The sequence below is a fragment of the Vombatus ursinus genome, unplaced genomic scaffold (assembly GCF_900497805.2).
Source record: "Vombatus ursinus unplaced genomic scaffold, bare-nosed wombat genome assembly UNPS02014813.1, whole genome shotgun sequence".
NCBI classification, from domain to species: domain Eukaryota; kingdom Metazoa; phylum Chordata; class Mammalia; order Diprotodontia; family Vombatidae; genus Vombatus; species Vombatus ursinus.
In genome coordinates, this window is record NW_020954591.1 from 9,541,227 (window position 1) to 9,556,876 (window position 15,650).

The following is a 15,650-nucleotide window of genomic DNA, read 5'->3' on the forward strand; positions in this document are numbered from 1 at the left end:
TCATAGGGTTGTTGTGAGGATCAAATAGATAATATTGTTAAAGCACTTAGCACAGTGCTTGGCACATGGTAGATGCTTAAAAAATATGTGTTCCCTACCCCCCTTCCCTTCTTTTAGTTTTCCAATCCTTCTTAGAAGTTCACAAAACTCTTTTATTGGGTTTCCCAGTTATTTAGTCACTGCTACAGCACCTCAGATATTTGTTTTCTGCAATCAGAGAATTCCACCTCTGCCACAGGAAGCTTGTCAGATAAGGGTAAATACCTATGATACTTTAGATTTCTTTAGCTAGGTAAGAAGGGGGCAGCTAGGTGGCGCAGTGGATAGAGCACCAGCCCTGAGGTCAGGAGGACCTGAGTTCATAATCCAGCCTCAGACCAAACACTTGACACATATTAGCTGTGTGACCTTGGGCAAGTCACTTAACCCCGATTGCCTCACCAAAAAAAAAAAAAGATAGATAGGTAAGAAGGCTAACACTTGGAATATCTTTAATGGCATGCTACAGTGGAGAAGAGAAGATTTCAAAGGGTTTGTCCAAAGGTCAGGTAGGATCCTGTGGTCTAAAATTTTATAAGGGAAACTGACTAAAGAGGGTCAGGAAACTCTCCAGAACCAAACAGTTCCAATGAAGGAGAAGATGAACGGAATATAAAGACACTAATATATCTGAATAAGGAATTCATTGATTAAGATTTTTTTAAACACACGCACAGAGAATGGATGCAAGAACAGATGGCTAAAAATGAATGCAAAAGACTGCCACAGACCTTTAAGAACAATGTCAGGAAAAGACTCTCGTCAATCTAAGGCCTATGATGAAAGCTAACAACCACCAAAAAAAACCTTTTTAAGATGTGCTATAAGAGAGGAGATGCTCAAAGAGGAGACAGGACCAGTTTGTTTGGAGGCAGTGGCATACAGTAGAAAAATCCCTCTCCGGCTCTAGGGCAAGAGTACCCTGGTTTAAATCCTGCCTCTCAAACTGACTACCTTTGGGACTAATGGTAAGTCACCCCCCCCTCCTTGTGCCTTGGTTTACACATCTGTAAAATGAGAAAGTTGGACAAGATGATCTCGGAGGTTTCTTCCAGCTCTATGATCTTATGTGGCAATGATCACAGACGACAGAGACCAAAAGGAACTTATCAATTTCTATTTTGGTTTTTTTTAATTCATTTTTAAAATTTTGAGTTTCAAATTCTCTCCTCCCCTGCTCACCCCTCCGCCACTCATGAGAAGGCAAGCAATATGATATTGATTATACACACCAAGTCACGTGAAATGTTGATCACAGGGTCATCTTATGTGTGAATTGGATTTAAGTGAGGCAGAATTGCAGAAAGGCATTAGCCTTATTCTTTCTTCTAGAGTCACCAATATTCAGTGGCAGGACAAAAATCAAGATGACTGGCTCAGGCTGGGGACGCAGTGGATGACCTGGGCATCTTTGATGTCTGACCAAACTCTAAGTGCTCCACAGTGCCTGATTTACCTGCCTTTGTGCCCTTTGGGACAGATTGTTCACCAGGGAAGTCTTTACATGCTTGGGGTGGATATCCACCTGGGTCGCCCACAACCTGCTTTAGTGTACTGGCTGAGAGAGGTTTTACCATGGTATGGCCACTGCACGTGCTACAGATTCTTGGAGCCACAGGTGAGAGTTGAGTGCCAGGTGGACACCAAAGGTGGATGAACATCCCTGAAAAGGGTTCAGCAAGCCCTCACACCAGAGGTGCTAGTCCTCTCTAAGTACCCCATACACTCCATGCAAAACATGTTTCCAGGGCAGCTAGGTGGCACAATGGATAGAGCACCATCCCTGGAGTCAGGAGGACTTGAGTTCAAATCTGGTCTCAGACCAGATACTTGACACTTACTAGCTGTGTGACCCTGGGCAAGTCACTTAACCCCAATTGCTTCACCAAAAAAAAAAAATCCGTTTTCACCATTCAACTCCTATTTTGGTTCTATTTTGCCTGCTAGAAAAACAAATATCAAACTGGGAAAGAAAAAGGAAAAATCTGGCTAAGGAGGGATTAAAATATGTTCATGAGGAGATGGAATGAGAATACCTAGCTACCCTCAATGACTTCAAGTGATCAGGTCTAGAAAAACAACCCCTAAGAATACTAAAAGACCAGGGAGATGTGACTGCCTTGTCAGTGACCCTCAAAAAAGCACGCAGAATAAGAAAGATGTCAAAGAGCCAAGGCTGACAAATCATAGGAACAGAGCCTCGAGCTGGAAGGGACCTAAGAAGCCAGCTTGTTCAACTTCCTCCTGCGACAGATCAGGAAACTATGATGCGGGGCTGATTTTCAAAAAGAAAATCGTTTCCTCTGAACCATGGGCAACTGAAATTGGATATCAATCCTTGCAAAATTCTAGAACAAATTCTTAAAGGAATAGTTTTGTGAGCACTTTGAAAGGGAAGTGGCTGTCCAGGACGAGCCACCACAGATATACCAAGAACACATTAGACCAGTCTAATTTCATTTCCTCTTTTTTTCCAGGGTTACTTGACTGGTAGATGGATGGTGATACGCTCGTGGAAAGGACAGAGAGAGTTAGGCTGGATAAGAATACAGTTAGATAGATTTGAAATTGGTGCAACAATTGAACCAACAGGGAGGTTTCTAGTGAAGGGCTCTGTCCTCGGCCTGCTTCTGTTCAATATTTTATCAATGCTTTGGATGGAAGCATTGATGTTATGTTTATGAGATTTGCAGATGAAATAAAAGTGAGAGGAATAGTTAATACATAAGATGACAGAATTGGAATCCAAAAGGATTGCAATAGGCTGGGGTAATGGAACAAATCTATAAGATGAAATTAATAAGGATAAGTGAAAAATCCTACACATGGGTTCCAAAACTCTACTGTACATGTATGGTATGAGGAAAACATTCCAGATAATAACATAGTAGAAGGACTACTGTGGTTAGAGTCAGAATAGTTCATTTCACATCCCAGTTCCTTTATTTGTTACCTGTGTGACCCTGGGCAAGTTACTGAAGTCTCTGAATTTTAGTTTTCTCATCTGCCAAAGGAGGGATTAGAGGGTCAGGACTAGATGACCCCCCAGGTCCTTTTCCCTCTCTATGATCCTATGATACACAAGAGCCTATGATCTTATGATAGACAAGAGTTCATGGGAAGAGGACCTAGAAATTTGGGGAAATTAGAAACCTAATATGAGTCAATATTATGATGTGACAATTAAGAGTGATAGGGGCAAAGCTAATGTAGTCTGAAATTGGATTCATAGAAATTCAGGAAAAATGTGATAATTATTCTGTGTTCTCTTTTGATCAGACTAATTCTGGGAACCTCGTTTTAGGGAGAACATTGGCAAGCTATGGTACCTCTAAAGAAGGATGAATGTGTTAGTGAAAGGACTAGAAACTGTATCACATGAGGGCTCTCTGTCTCTCTCTCTTCTCTTCCCTACATATATATGTATGTATAAATACATACATACATACACACACTTATTCTAGAATGATCTGTGAGGCAGCTAGGTGGCACAGTGACTACAGGGATAGATTTGGGGTCAGGAAGATCTGAGTTCAAATGCCACCTTAGATGCTCTCTAGAGTCTAACCCTGGGCCAGTCACCTAAACTTTCTCACTTCCACTGTCCTTATCTATAAAATGGGAATAATAATGTCAGTGACCTGACCAACTTGCTACAAGGTTCAAATGAGATGACACAGTATAGTGCTTTGTAAACCTATTTATATAGTGCTTTGCAAAGTGCTACATAAATCTTATCATTTATTATCATCTGTGATAGTAAATGTACTATGTGGTGGTTTGCTAATAAGAATCCCAAGTGATTACAAGAAATTTTGTTTTGTTTTGTTTTTTTTTAATAACAGGCCAGAACAGGGTCTAGGTGGGTCACTCTGCAGCAGAGCCCTGTACCTGTTAGTTGTCAGTGCTGTACTTGAAACACGGTTGGTCAGTGTACTCTAAGGTCAGGAGGGGGTCACTAGATAATAACTGGATCAAAGAAAGACATCTCCCAAGACTGACAATCCCTAAAGCCTACTGCTGCTCGCTTCCTCTTGCCATTTGTGTTCAAACTCTGATTCGTATAATACTGTTGTGTTGATCAGAATGCTTTGTGTACCTATTTTCTTTGTCAAGGAGACTCTAGATTCCCAGGGGTCTTTGATGGCCTCTGAAGTCTATGTCCATGGGCTAGTACTGTGCAATTATTAAAAACTAAGTATTGTTACATGAGGGAAAACAACAAATAGGATACAGAAAGAATACCAGGGGAAATGCCCAGCTGTTCACAGGAGAAATAACAGTGAGGAATGACAGAGATTACTATGGGACTCAGTTTTCTCATCTGTAAAATGAGGTGTTTGGACTGGATGACTTCAAGGTCACTTCCAGCTCTACGTCTATAAATCGCTGGGCTAATAAGCCTATAAGGCCTATGCCTACAAATATCATTAGGAGATGTTTGCTTTGGGATGCAGCCCCCAGTCATAGACTGATGTTTCCCAAAGGACTTCCAATACTGAGGTACGGTAATGGGCTTTTTAGCCCAGATGGATTGACCAGGACAGAAGTGATGGAGGACATCAGAACATGGAAAGCAAAAAGGAGGAAAAAGGAGTAAAATACTATAGATGTGGTGGACTAGGAGGGCTACATCCATAGGGATGGTCCCATAATTCCCTAGACTCTTTGAGGCTGCTATTCCGCTGATGAGAGCAAACAGAATCAGCACAGCTCAGCCACGATGGATAGTTGCCAACAGTTCCGCAGCTGTCAGTATCGGATAGAGAAGCCTAGTGCCCAGTCCAGTACTGACCAACTGCTGGAACAACTTATTACCAGGCAAAGTTGCGGAGCGCTTCCTCTGCCCTTCAAGACCAGAAAGGGAGTTAGAAGGAAGTAAGGCTTCATCCTGGGTGGGGAAAGGAGGGAGAACTTAGATTTGCTACAGTTTCTGCTACTCTGGATGATATTATCAAGTCTTTGCTAATCTAATTAATGTGTTTGTTTAACTTAGACCTTGAGGGTGAATGCTAACAGCTTGAATCTACCCAAGGGAGTGTGGTAGGTGGAGGTTTGCCAGTGATTGACAGAAAAGCCTAGGAGGGGCAGAGTCCTGGGAGACTGACTGTAGAAAACACTCATTTCTGTTGCCCCGTGTCCTGTTGCACACAGTACATGTGCAGAACATGTTACATATCTGTACTACAATAAACTGAATGAGTAACAAAGCGACCTTGGGATTCTAATGCAAGGATGTAAATTCAATTATATTATATAAAATTTGTTTATGTTATTTATGTTTATTAAATTATTTATATGGTATATATCAATGAAATTAAATATTATTCAATTAAATATATATTTATTTATATATTTCTATTTCTTTTTTTTTTCAAAAGAGATGATTATGAGAAGTCCTAATCTTCCAATCCTTCAAAGTTCGAAAGGTCATCCTCTAGTCAAGAGGTTGGGGGACAGGGACAGAGAGAGTCTTTTCTTTTGCCCCCTCATCCCCCTCCAGAATTCCCTCTCAGGATCTTTACTGGAACTGCTCTTAGGCAATCTCTAGGGATATAAACAAAGGCAAAAACAGTCCCTGCTTCAAGGAATTCACATTCTAATGGGGCAAACATCATCCAAATCACTCTATGTTCAAGATAGATACAGTGCAAATAGAAGGTCATCTCAGAACTATGATTCCGGGCGCAGCTAGGTGGTATAGTGGATAGAGCTCGAGCCTTGAAGTCAGGAGGACCTGAGTTCAAATGTGGCCTCAGACACTTACTAGCTGTGTGACTCTGGGCAAGTCACTTAACCTCTATTGCCTCACACAAAAAAAAGAAAAAAGATTGTAATAAGAGGCAGCTAGACAGCCCAGTGGATAAAGCACTAGCCCTGCAGTCAGGAGGACCTAAGCTCAAATCCCATCTCAGACCAGACACTTAACACTTACTAGCTGTGTGACCCTGGGCAAATCACTTAACCTCATTGCCTAACAAAAACAAAACAAAAAAAAGAACTATGACTCTGGGGGTAGGGGTACTCAGGGAAAGGCCTCCAGCAGAAGGAAGAATTTGAGTTCTCTCCTCTAGTCTAACAGGCAATTAAGTGCTGCTTCTGCTTTCTGAACTAGCTTGCTGTTTTTATAGGAGCACCACAGAACATGACTGAGCCTCTCAAACCAATTCCAATACTCTTCCCGTGCAGCACCATTTCATCTCTGCAACTGCTGGAAGCATTCCACACCTTGCCCATTAGATTCACTTAGTTTAGTGACTTTTATTATTAATCAATAGATTCAATAGAAATGTCTAGACCTTTTCATACCTAGTTTACAACTTTGATTAAGAAAGTCCAAGCCCTCTTACTGAGGCAGGGATAAGGAACAGGCCTCTTACAATGGAAAGTCAATGCTGAAGGAGCTGCAGGAAGTGAAATGTACTTACATCCTGGTGGTGAAGTTATGAACTGATCTAATTGTTCTGGAAAACAATTTTAAATTATCAGATAAAATAAACTAAATTTTTCAGAGCCTTTGAGCCAGCAAAATTCCACTATGAGGTAAGTGTTCCCAAGGAAGTCACAGACAAAAAGAAAGGTCCAATATATACCAAAACATTCATAGTAGCATTTTGTGTGGTAGTCAAAAACTGGAAGTAAAATGAATGTCCATCAATTGGGGAATAGTTGACTAAACCGTGATACATAAATGTAACAGTATTATAGCACTATAAGAAATGATAAATATGGGGAACTCAGAAAACATAGGAAGACTTATATGAACTTATAGATAATGAAATAACCAAAACCCAGATAAAAAAAATACACAATTATTAGAATAATGCAAAAAAAAGAAATACAAAAAGGTAACTAAATTTACAATAAACATAATGGCTAACAATAAATCCAGGTCAGATAACAATAGGAAACAGATGTAGCAAATGTGGACAGATACAGTTGCTGTATTTGGTTTGTTTAACTTTTTTTCATTTTTATTCTAAGGAAGGATTCTGGGTAATAGGGGAAGGGCATATAGAGAAGTGATTGAAATGTAAAAAAGCAAAGAAATTAATAAAATTTTAAAATTAAAACTAGTACTTTGCATATAGTATGTATCAATAAATACATGATGAATGAAAAGATGACAGAATTGCTATTCAAAATGTTTTAAACAGGATGAGTTAGAACCAAGATTAAATGTGGGGATAAATGTAAATTCTTACATAAAGTGTTTTTTTTTTTAATTTGCACAAATAAAGGATAGAGGAGATGTTACTTGGAAATAACTCATGTGAAAACTATTTCAGGGTTTTTGGTGACCACAAAGTTAACATGAGCCAGTAGAGCGGGAGAGATGCTTTAAAGACTAATAGACCTTCAGGTTGCTTTAATAGAGAGAGATTATACAGATTACAAAAAAGTAATGGTCCTGCCATATTGGTCAGATGATATCTGGAATATTTATTCAACTGTGGCCAGAGCTATAACTGCAGTAGTGAAAGTTCTACATGGGGCCGAATTAAAAGGGTGCCAAACTGGCCTCACAGGCATTTGGAAGGGAGGGTGGCTACTGGTAGGAATCAATGAAGGGAAGAGTAAAGGGAAAGGGTGGTAACATCAACACTACAGACCCCTTGTGGAATATAGTGTTCACCAAACCCCTTTGCCAGTGTCTGAGGAATTCAGATCCAGTTACCTCCCAACACCTCCCATTCATATACCCTTTCTACCTCCATCTGGGCAGCATAGGGACCATAGGAGGAACCACACATGAGCCATGATCATTCACTCCCTTCTATACCACCTCCCCCTTCCTATCATACATATACACATACACACACAGGAGGTGCAATCACTCAGGCATAAATCTGCTTGGTCTGGGTCGATAGGTAAACTCCTAATCCAACTACTTTGATGCCTCCAAGGAAGATCTCAGTCTTTTACCACCATAGAAGATATGGGTGCTTGGGGTCTCACCTGCGTGTGAACAGGAATGATGGTAGAAGTTGAGAAGAGAGGTAAATGGGTAGGAAAGAGAATCAGTCTTCCATTTATCACATATCTGCTAACCTGAAACTGCTATGCATTCATTCCTTAAATAGCACCTGGCTTCAAAGAATAAGAAGTTGAAATAGAAAGTTATACATCTTCTCCATTTCACAAATGCCTAGAAAAAGCCATCTCCACTCCTTGTTTATATCTCTTCTCCTCTCACTCACTTCTCAATCTCCCAAACTTACCACTCAAGTGAAACTGCCCTCTCCAAGGTTATCACTGATCTCTCAACTGATCCATGTGATAGCCTTTCCTCAGTCCTCATCCTCTTGCCTCTCTGCATGTTGACCATGTTGACTATCCCTTCCTCCTGGATACTCTCTTCTCTTGGCTTTTATAATACTGCTGTCTACCGATTCTCCTTCTCCCTGTCTGACAACTCTCATGGTCCCTTTTGCTGTATCATCCACATCCCATGTCCTATACATGAATGGTTTTCAAGGCTCTACCCTAGGCCCTCTTCTCTTTCTCTTGATGATTCCATCAGACCCCATTGGTTTAAGTATCATCCATTTGCAAATATTCCCACATCCTAATTTCTCTCCAAAGCTCCAGTTAATAATCACCAAAAATCAAATGCCCATTATATATCTCCAGGTTGAAGTCTCAAAATTCAGTTCAATTCAACAAGTAGTTATTAAATGCCTACTATGCGCTAGAGAGCAGTGGGGAACCTGTGGCCCTCTAAGTCCTCAAGTGCGGCCCTTTGACTAAATCCAAATTTCACAGAACAAATCCCTTTAATAAAAGGATTTGTTCTGTAAAACTTGGACTCAGTCAAAAGGCTACACCCAAGGCCTTCTAGGCCACAGATTCCCTACCCCTGTGCTAAACAAAAAAAAAAAAAAAAAAAAATTGCTCTCAAAGAGATTACATTCTATCGAGAGCATCTCAAATTCAGTGCACACACACACAAAAAAAAAAGCTCATTATCCCCCCCTACTCAAGTCCCTAAACCTAGAACATAAGTTCATTGAAAGCAGGAACTATTTTTCCTGTTGTCTTCTATTTTGTCAGTGACAAGTAGATGCTTAATAAATGCTAATTGGATCTATTAAACTGAAAACTACCAGGTGATCCAAAGAGGCAAGCTTCTCCCCACCCCCCAAGGCAGGGTCCTTGTGTTTCTGTCTGCTCCCTTCCCTCCAATTAAAGATAACAAGGAAAAGTACATCAGAAATGTTCAGATTTCTAAAAGGGAGGAAACATCCAACTGAGAATACCTTTACCCTTTCACCCCAGGTGCAAAATTTCCTAGTTCTGTGATTCTAGCTGCCGCTTTCTTTTTTAAATAAAATATTATTGATATATTTCTGTTTTATATCATTTATATTATTTTATATCAATATAGTTTTGTTTTTATATCAATATAGCTACCTCTAACTCCATCTCTGAGAAAGCCTATACTTTATGACAAAGTTTTTAAAATGAGGTCTTACTAAAGAGAAGGTAAAATACAGCAAAACTAACGAACATATCAAAAAAAAAAGTCTGACTTTATATGAGGGAATCAAGAGAAGGAAGGCTGTAGAATCAGGACTTCTGCTGTGATTGATGAGGTGATGATACACATCTGACACCTGTAGTATTTCTAAACACCAAGGAGAACATCTGTGAGTAAATCCCCTGGCACTTAGACATATCTGTTCCACTTTCACAAAGCCAAATTTTCATCAACACAACTTTATTTCCCCCTCTCTTTCTTTTCCTTCATCTTTGTCTCCCTTTTTCAATTAGTTTGGTTTCCTAAGAAAAGTGCTCTCTCTGGATCTGTATTTCCTGGCTCTCTCTTCCTGTCAAAAGCAGCTGGCAACTTTGCAGGATCAATCTGAAGCTTCCTGGCTCCTGGTATCCAAGCAATGTAATTCTCTTTCTTGGAAAAGAAACCAGGTTTCACAGGCTTACAGGTCTGATTCTTGGAATTAAGAGTTTTCATCTTGTTCTGGTTTGAGGTTTTGGTTGTTTTATTTTTCCCCCCAGATCTGATTTTTACAGCATTGATAACTAGATGTTTGCCACATATCCAAAAATCTTGATGGCCAAAGGAACTTTGAAATCAAAAAAAGTGGAAGTGAAGTCAGGTAGGCCTGATGTCTTTCTTTGTCCAGGGCTCTCCTCATTTGGATGGAGAACTGGTGTCACTAAAACAAACCCCAGAGGTAAGCCTTGAGGATGGTCATGGGATATAAATAGCACAATTTCTCATTGTCTAGGACCACAGTAAGAATGAAGACCCTGGTAACAAAATGCAAATTTAAAAAAATAATAATAAGCCCCATAGAAAAGGGACATGGAAAAAAAAGCAACATTTTTACATGTGTCTCTTACTATTTTCAATGAGCCTGTGAGTGGGACATTGGATTGCTCATGGTTACAAAGAAATGTTTTTAAATATCATAGAATCATGTAGGATGGATATCATGGAATCATGAAGGCCATATATGTCCATCTGATTATTTCATTTTACACATGAGAAGACCCAGGCGCACAGAGATTAAGTGACTTGTTCCTGGTCACACAGATAGACAATGGTAGAGCCTAAGATTCTATCTTAGATTCCCTGACCTCAAATCCAGCCCTCTTTCCACTGCACCCCTACACAGTTTTTTAACATCCCTAAGAGATTCTTCTGGGATTCATCTTAATTTCTGAGTGCTTAGAGTCAGTCTAGCTCACTGCCTGCAGAAGAGATCAAGTTAGACAGGGATGTAAAAGGAGTTCCTCTGCAACGATGTGGGCAAAGATATATCCTTCTCTCTCCTGTCCAGATGGAGCAGTCATGTCAAGTCACATTTCCCAGTCACTTCAAGAGCAAAGACCTCAAAGCGAAGTACAGCATGAGGTTAGATAGGGGAGAAGCAGGACTGAAGAGAACAGGATTGTTGTTAAAAGGTAACAAAAGCAGAGACAAGTTGCCCTTTGTTTTTACGGAAAGTGGTGCTTTGTACATGTTAGGTGCTTTGGAGCAAAATATTAGGTGCATTTAGCGGCAAAATATTTGTTTGAATTTATAACTATCAAACTAAGAGGCAGAAAAGACAAATTGACAAATATCCAAATAGTGTATATACTCAAACTTCATTACCTGTAGGTGGTATGATGGGTTAGTGTTTGACATGGAGTCAAGGAGGCCTGAGTTCAAACCCCACGTCAGACACTTAGTACGTACATGAATCTGGCCAAATCACTTACCCTCTGTCTGCCCCAGTTTCCTCATCTGTTTAATGGGGATAATAATGGCACAAATGAGGAAACTGAGTCAAACAGGGTTAAGTGACTTGCCCAGGGTCACACAGCTAATAGTGTCTGAGACCAGATGACAAAGATAAGTCTTCCTGACTCCTGGCCAGGCACTCCATCCACTGTGCCACCTCTCTGTTCCCTAATGCCCAATAGCTAAACCTATTAGATGCAAATGGAGAAAATCCAAGTACAGAGCTAAAAGGACCCTCATCCAACCAGGAATTGCAAGGTGGTTTCAAAAGCATTTGACTACCAACCACTACCTTCCCAAAGAAGAGGGATAGTTTCTCCTGGCTTTGGCTAGCCTTTACTGATGACAGGGCAGCAGGAAATCTATCCTAAGTGCCTGACAGGAATGTTATAGCAGTGAAGATAAATCAACATCAGCAAAGCATCTTCACTGAGCTCTAATCTCTGTATCATATAGACTTGCCAGAAAAAAAAAGTGGCAAATGGTTAGGAATTGAATTCTTTTAAGTGTGTCTAGTCACAGTTGCCTGCTAGCTCCCTTACAAAGGGCAGTGTGGCAGGGTTTGCACCTCTGTGTTGCAGAATGTAGGACTCTACAGGTGTAGAGATTCTTCTCCTTGGTCAGGAAACAATAAAGAGAGCATACAGCCAAACTTAAAAGACAAAAGAGTGTCCCAAACTTGATCAAGTACTCCATAGTTCTTAGATACCAACATAGCTAAATGTTTAATGAGAGTTATTAAATCACACCCAGTCTTTTTAATGGTGCCTTTTTAATTCAGAATCCTCTTGGTTGCTTTTTTTTTCTCTTATACATGCCTACCTCCAGCAACCATGAATCACAGATTTAGAGTTGGAAGAGAGCTTTAAGGTAATCAAATCCAACTCATTTTACAAATGGGGAAACTGAGGCCCAGAGAGATTAAGAAGGTTGTCCAGGGTCACACAGCTAGGAAGTGTCTGAGACAGGATTTGAATCCAGGTCTTCTAGACTCCAAGTTCAGTACTCCATGAATTACACCATGCCACAAGAAGTAACTGAACTCATAGGAGACATTTATTGTGTTTCTCCAAAATTACATTACCTTCAGATTTAATGGATGCAAAAGTCCATTTCCAAATGCTACAGACTTTTTCAAATGAGACACTGTATCTAAAGTACCTTACAGACCTTGAAGTGCAATAGAAATATGAGCAGTCATCAATATTTTCAATTCTAGGACATTTTTAAAACTGATAACATTTTCAAGGAAACTGTAAAATCCTCCACCTGTATGATGACCAGAAAGAAATTTCAGGTATCTATCCATAGAGACATAAATATGGAAAACACCAGATGGATCTGTCAATTAATGAACCTGAAAACTGTCCAACTATACAGCAATAAGGAGATATTATTATGAAGATAGACTAACTATTAGAGACCCTCAAGAAGAAAACAGACAAGAAAGCTAGTCCCTAAATAAATTTTGGAAGGGAAGAGTCATGGTCTCTGGAATCCTACTGGTCCTAGTAGCACTAAGGTCAAAGCTGGTGAAATTTCAGTGGCAGAAGGACCCGGTTCTTTGCTCCATCCTAATCTCCTCATCTTTTCCTGCTTGACTGTCTACCTTGTTGGACTTTAGATCATTAAGCACTGAGAGTATTGTTCCTTTGCTAAGTACTTTGAAACAATCCCTGGGCTATGGACACAGCTCAACAAACATGATTAGCCATCATTATTAAAATAAAAGAGGAAAACACTGGGACGATAAGTTACAGTAAGAAAACCTGAACCCCAACACCCCATACATCTGAATACCCATAAGAAAACATACACATACATGAATATGTGCATGACAGCTTGAGCACACACATGCACACACACACACACACACACACATATACACATCTACTTCACAAGCCTTAACTGAGTAACTGCTGACTTCTAAATTCTGTCTACCTCTTATAAAAAGAACATTTATCATCCTGAATCAAAGCACTTCCCTTACCATTCTGGACGGCACTGATGAGGGTGACAATTGCCAGCAAAACAATATTCCCCACTGTTTCATGGTCCATATTCACTGTAGTCTCAAGAAAGAGGATTGTGCAGACTTCTCAGCACCACCCCAGCCCTGCAATGCACAAGAAGGGGAAGTGACCTGTCCTTACTTCATCACTAGAATTTCCCGAGAACCCCTAGCATGATCACACATGTGTCTTTTTTTTTTTTAATATGAGCTGCCAAAGTGTTCTCATCAGGTTTAGTGAGACTCCACCAATCAGAGCAAGGTTTAGGAGGTGGACAGATAGACCTAAAGAACTCTACTCCACTGTCTGTCAAATGAAGATAGTTTCTCAGCCATCAGTGCAGTCCTATATCTGAGGTCTTGTCTTGCAGAGCCCTGGACAGACAGTGAGGGCTGAGAGTCCTGTTTCTCTTCTGTTCTTGGCAGAGGAAGGGGAGTGGTTGGGAAGGAGGAATGAAAGAAACTTTATTTTTATCTTTACACTATCAGCAAGTCTTCTATCTTAAGTGCTTTCCGTCTTAGGGGAGGATGAGAGACTGAGGTTTTGCACCCCCAAAAAGGAAGGAAGAACAGGAAGTAAATGCAAACTGAAGAATTATTTTAGAAATGGAAATGGGCTTCACACACAGGAGAAGGTATTTAGATCATCTCTAAGGAGGTCTATCTTGACAGGGAAGATTGTTAAATCCAGGCCCACTGAGATTTCCCTGACTTCTGAGAGCAATTATGGAAACTCTTATAACATTGATAAATGATTGTTTTTTGAATGAATGAAGGAAGGCAAGAATGATTAGTCTAGTCCATCATTTGCTTCCAAGCAGAACTGCTCTTAAACCTTTCCTGACAGATGAAATATCTTTATCATTATTATTAAGTGAAGTTGAAAATCATTTATTAAAAAAAAAAAAACAACTTTGTATGTGCTAGGCACTGGCCTACATACTGGGAGACAAAGAAATGCCTAAAACAAACAAACAAAACAAACAAACAAAATGGTCCCTGCTCTCAATGGACTCAGAGTCTATTGTTATTATTTGTATGATGTAGACTTGTATCTATGGGTAACTAGGTAGTTGCAGTGATAGAATGCCAGGCCTGGAATCAGGAAGACTCTTCTTGCTGAGTTCAAATCTGGCCATAGACACTTACTAGCTGTGTCACCCTGGACAAGTCACTTAGTTTTCATCATCTATAAAATGAGCTGGAGAAAAAAATGGCAAACCACTCCAACATCTTTGCCAAGAAAACCCCAAAAGGGAGGGACAAAAAGTCAGACACAACTGAAAAAAATGACTGAACAACTGTGAAAAAAGGTTTAAGAGTAGTCTAGTTTACAGCAAGGGATGAGCTATATCACTTTTCATTCATTCAACAGACATGCATTTATTAAGTGCCTACTATATACAATACATTGTAAAAGGCATGGGATGAAGAGGGAAGAAAAAATAAGATATGGTTCCTCCCCTCCAAGAGATATCAAATTAGTAGGACTGGTAAGATATGCACATAAATGAATATTATAAAAATTAGATTATTCTATATAGCAGATTTCTCACAGTATAGGTTAAAACTTCTGGGGAGTTCAGTCAGTTATTTCATCCATCAATCAACAAACATTCATTTAGCACCTACTATGTGTCAGGCACTGTGCTGGGCATACAAAGACAAAAGTCAGATATTCCCTACCCTCAAGGAGTTTATATTCTATTGGGGGAATGTGACACATTCATAGATCAGTAAATATAGGGCAGCTAGGTGGTGAAGTGGATAGAGCACAGGGCTTGGAATCAGAAAGACTCCTCCTGAATTCAAATCTGGCCTCCGACACTTACTAGCTGGGTAACCCTGGGCAATAACCCTGCTCTCTTCAGTTCCTCATCTATAAAATGCCAGTTCCTGAAGATACAAAGAAAAGCAAAAACATAATCTCTGCCCTCAAGGAGCTCACATTCTATGAAGGACAGAACACACAAATAGCTAAATACATCCCAAATACATACAGTCTAAATGGAAGGTAAATGAGAGGGAGTGGACAGTACATGCCAGTGTTTTAGGAGGGGAGGGAATTCTGGAAAGGCCATTTGCAGAAAGTTGGATTAGCGTTAAGTCTTCAAGGAAGTCAAAGAACCCAAAAGGTGGAGTGGAAAGCGTTCCTGCCACGGGGCCAGCCAGTGAAAAAGTCAAGAGAAAGACCTAAAATGCTTGTGGAAATCCGAGCTGCAGAAGCAAATAGCAACTTAGCGGGAACCAGTGGTTAAAAACATCTCTTCTTATGGAGACTGCTTCTGCTCCCTGGCTGCCCCTTCTTCATCACAGAACCAGCCGTCAGCACTTACTGACTCTTTTGAA

General features: G+C 40.1%; 1 protein-coding gene across 1 annotated transcript in view; it reads right to left on the bottom strand.

Moving 5' to 3' along the window:
- The window catches only part of ALOX5AP (arachidonate 5-lipoxygenase activating protein), a 36,240-nt gene extending 22,546 nt beyond the window's left edge, over nt 1-13,694 (bottom strand). Inside the window, exon 1 of the mRNA XM_027835157.1 lies at nt 13,281-13,694. Coding sequence (XP_027690958.1) covers nt 13,281-13,350 — 70 coding nt within the window. The 5' untranslated portion in view covers nt 13,351-13,694. The remainder of the gene's footprint in view (nt 1-13,280) is intronic.
- Nucleotides 13,695-15,650: the final 1,956 nt, after the last annotated feature.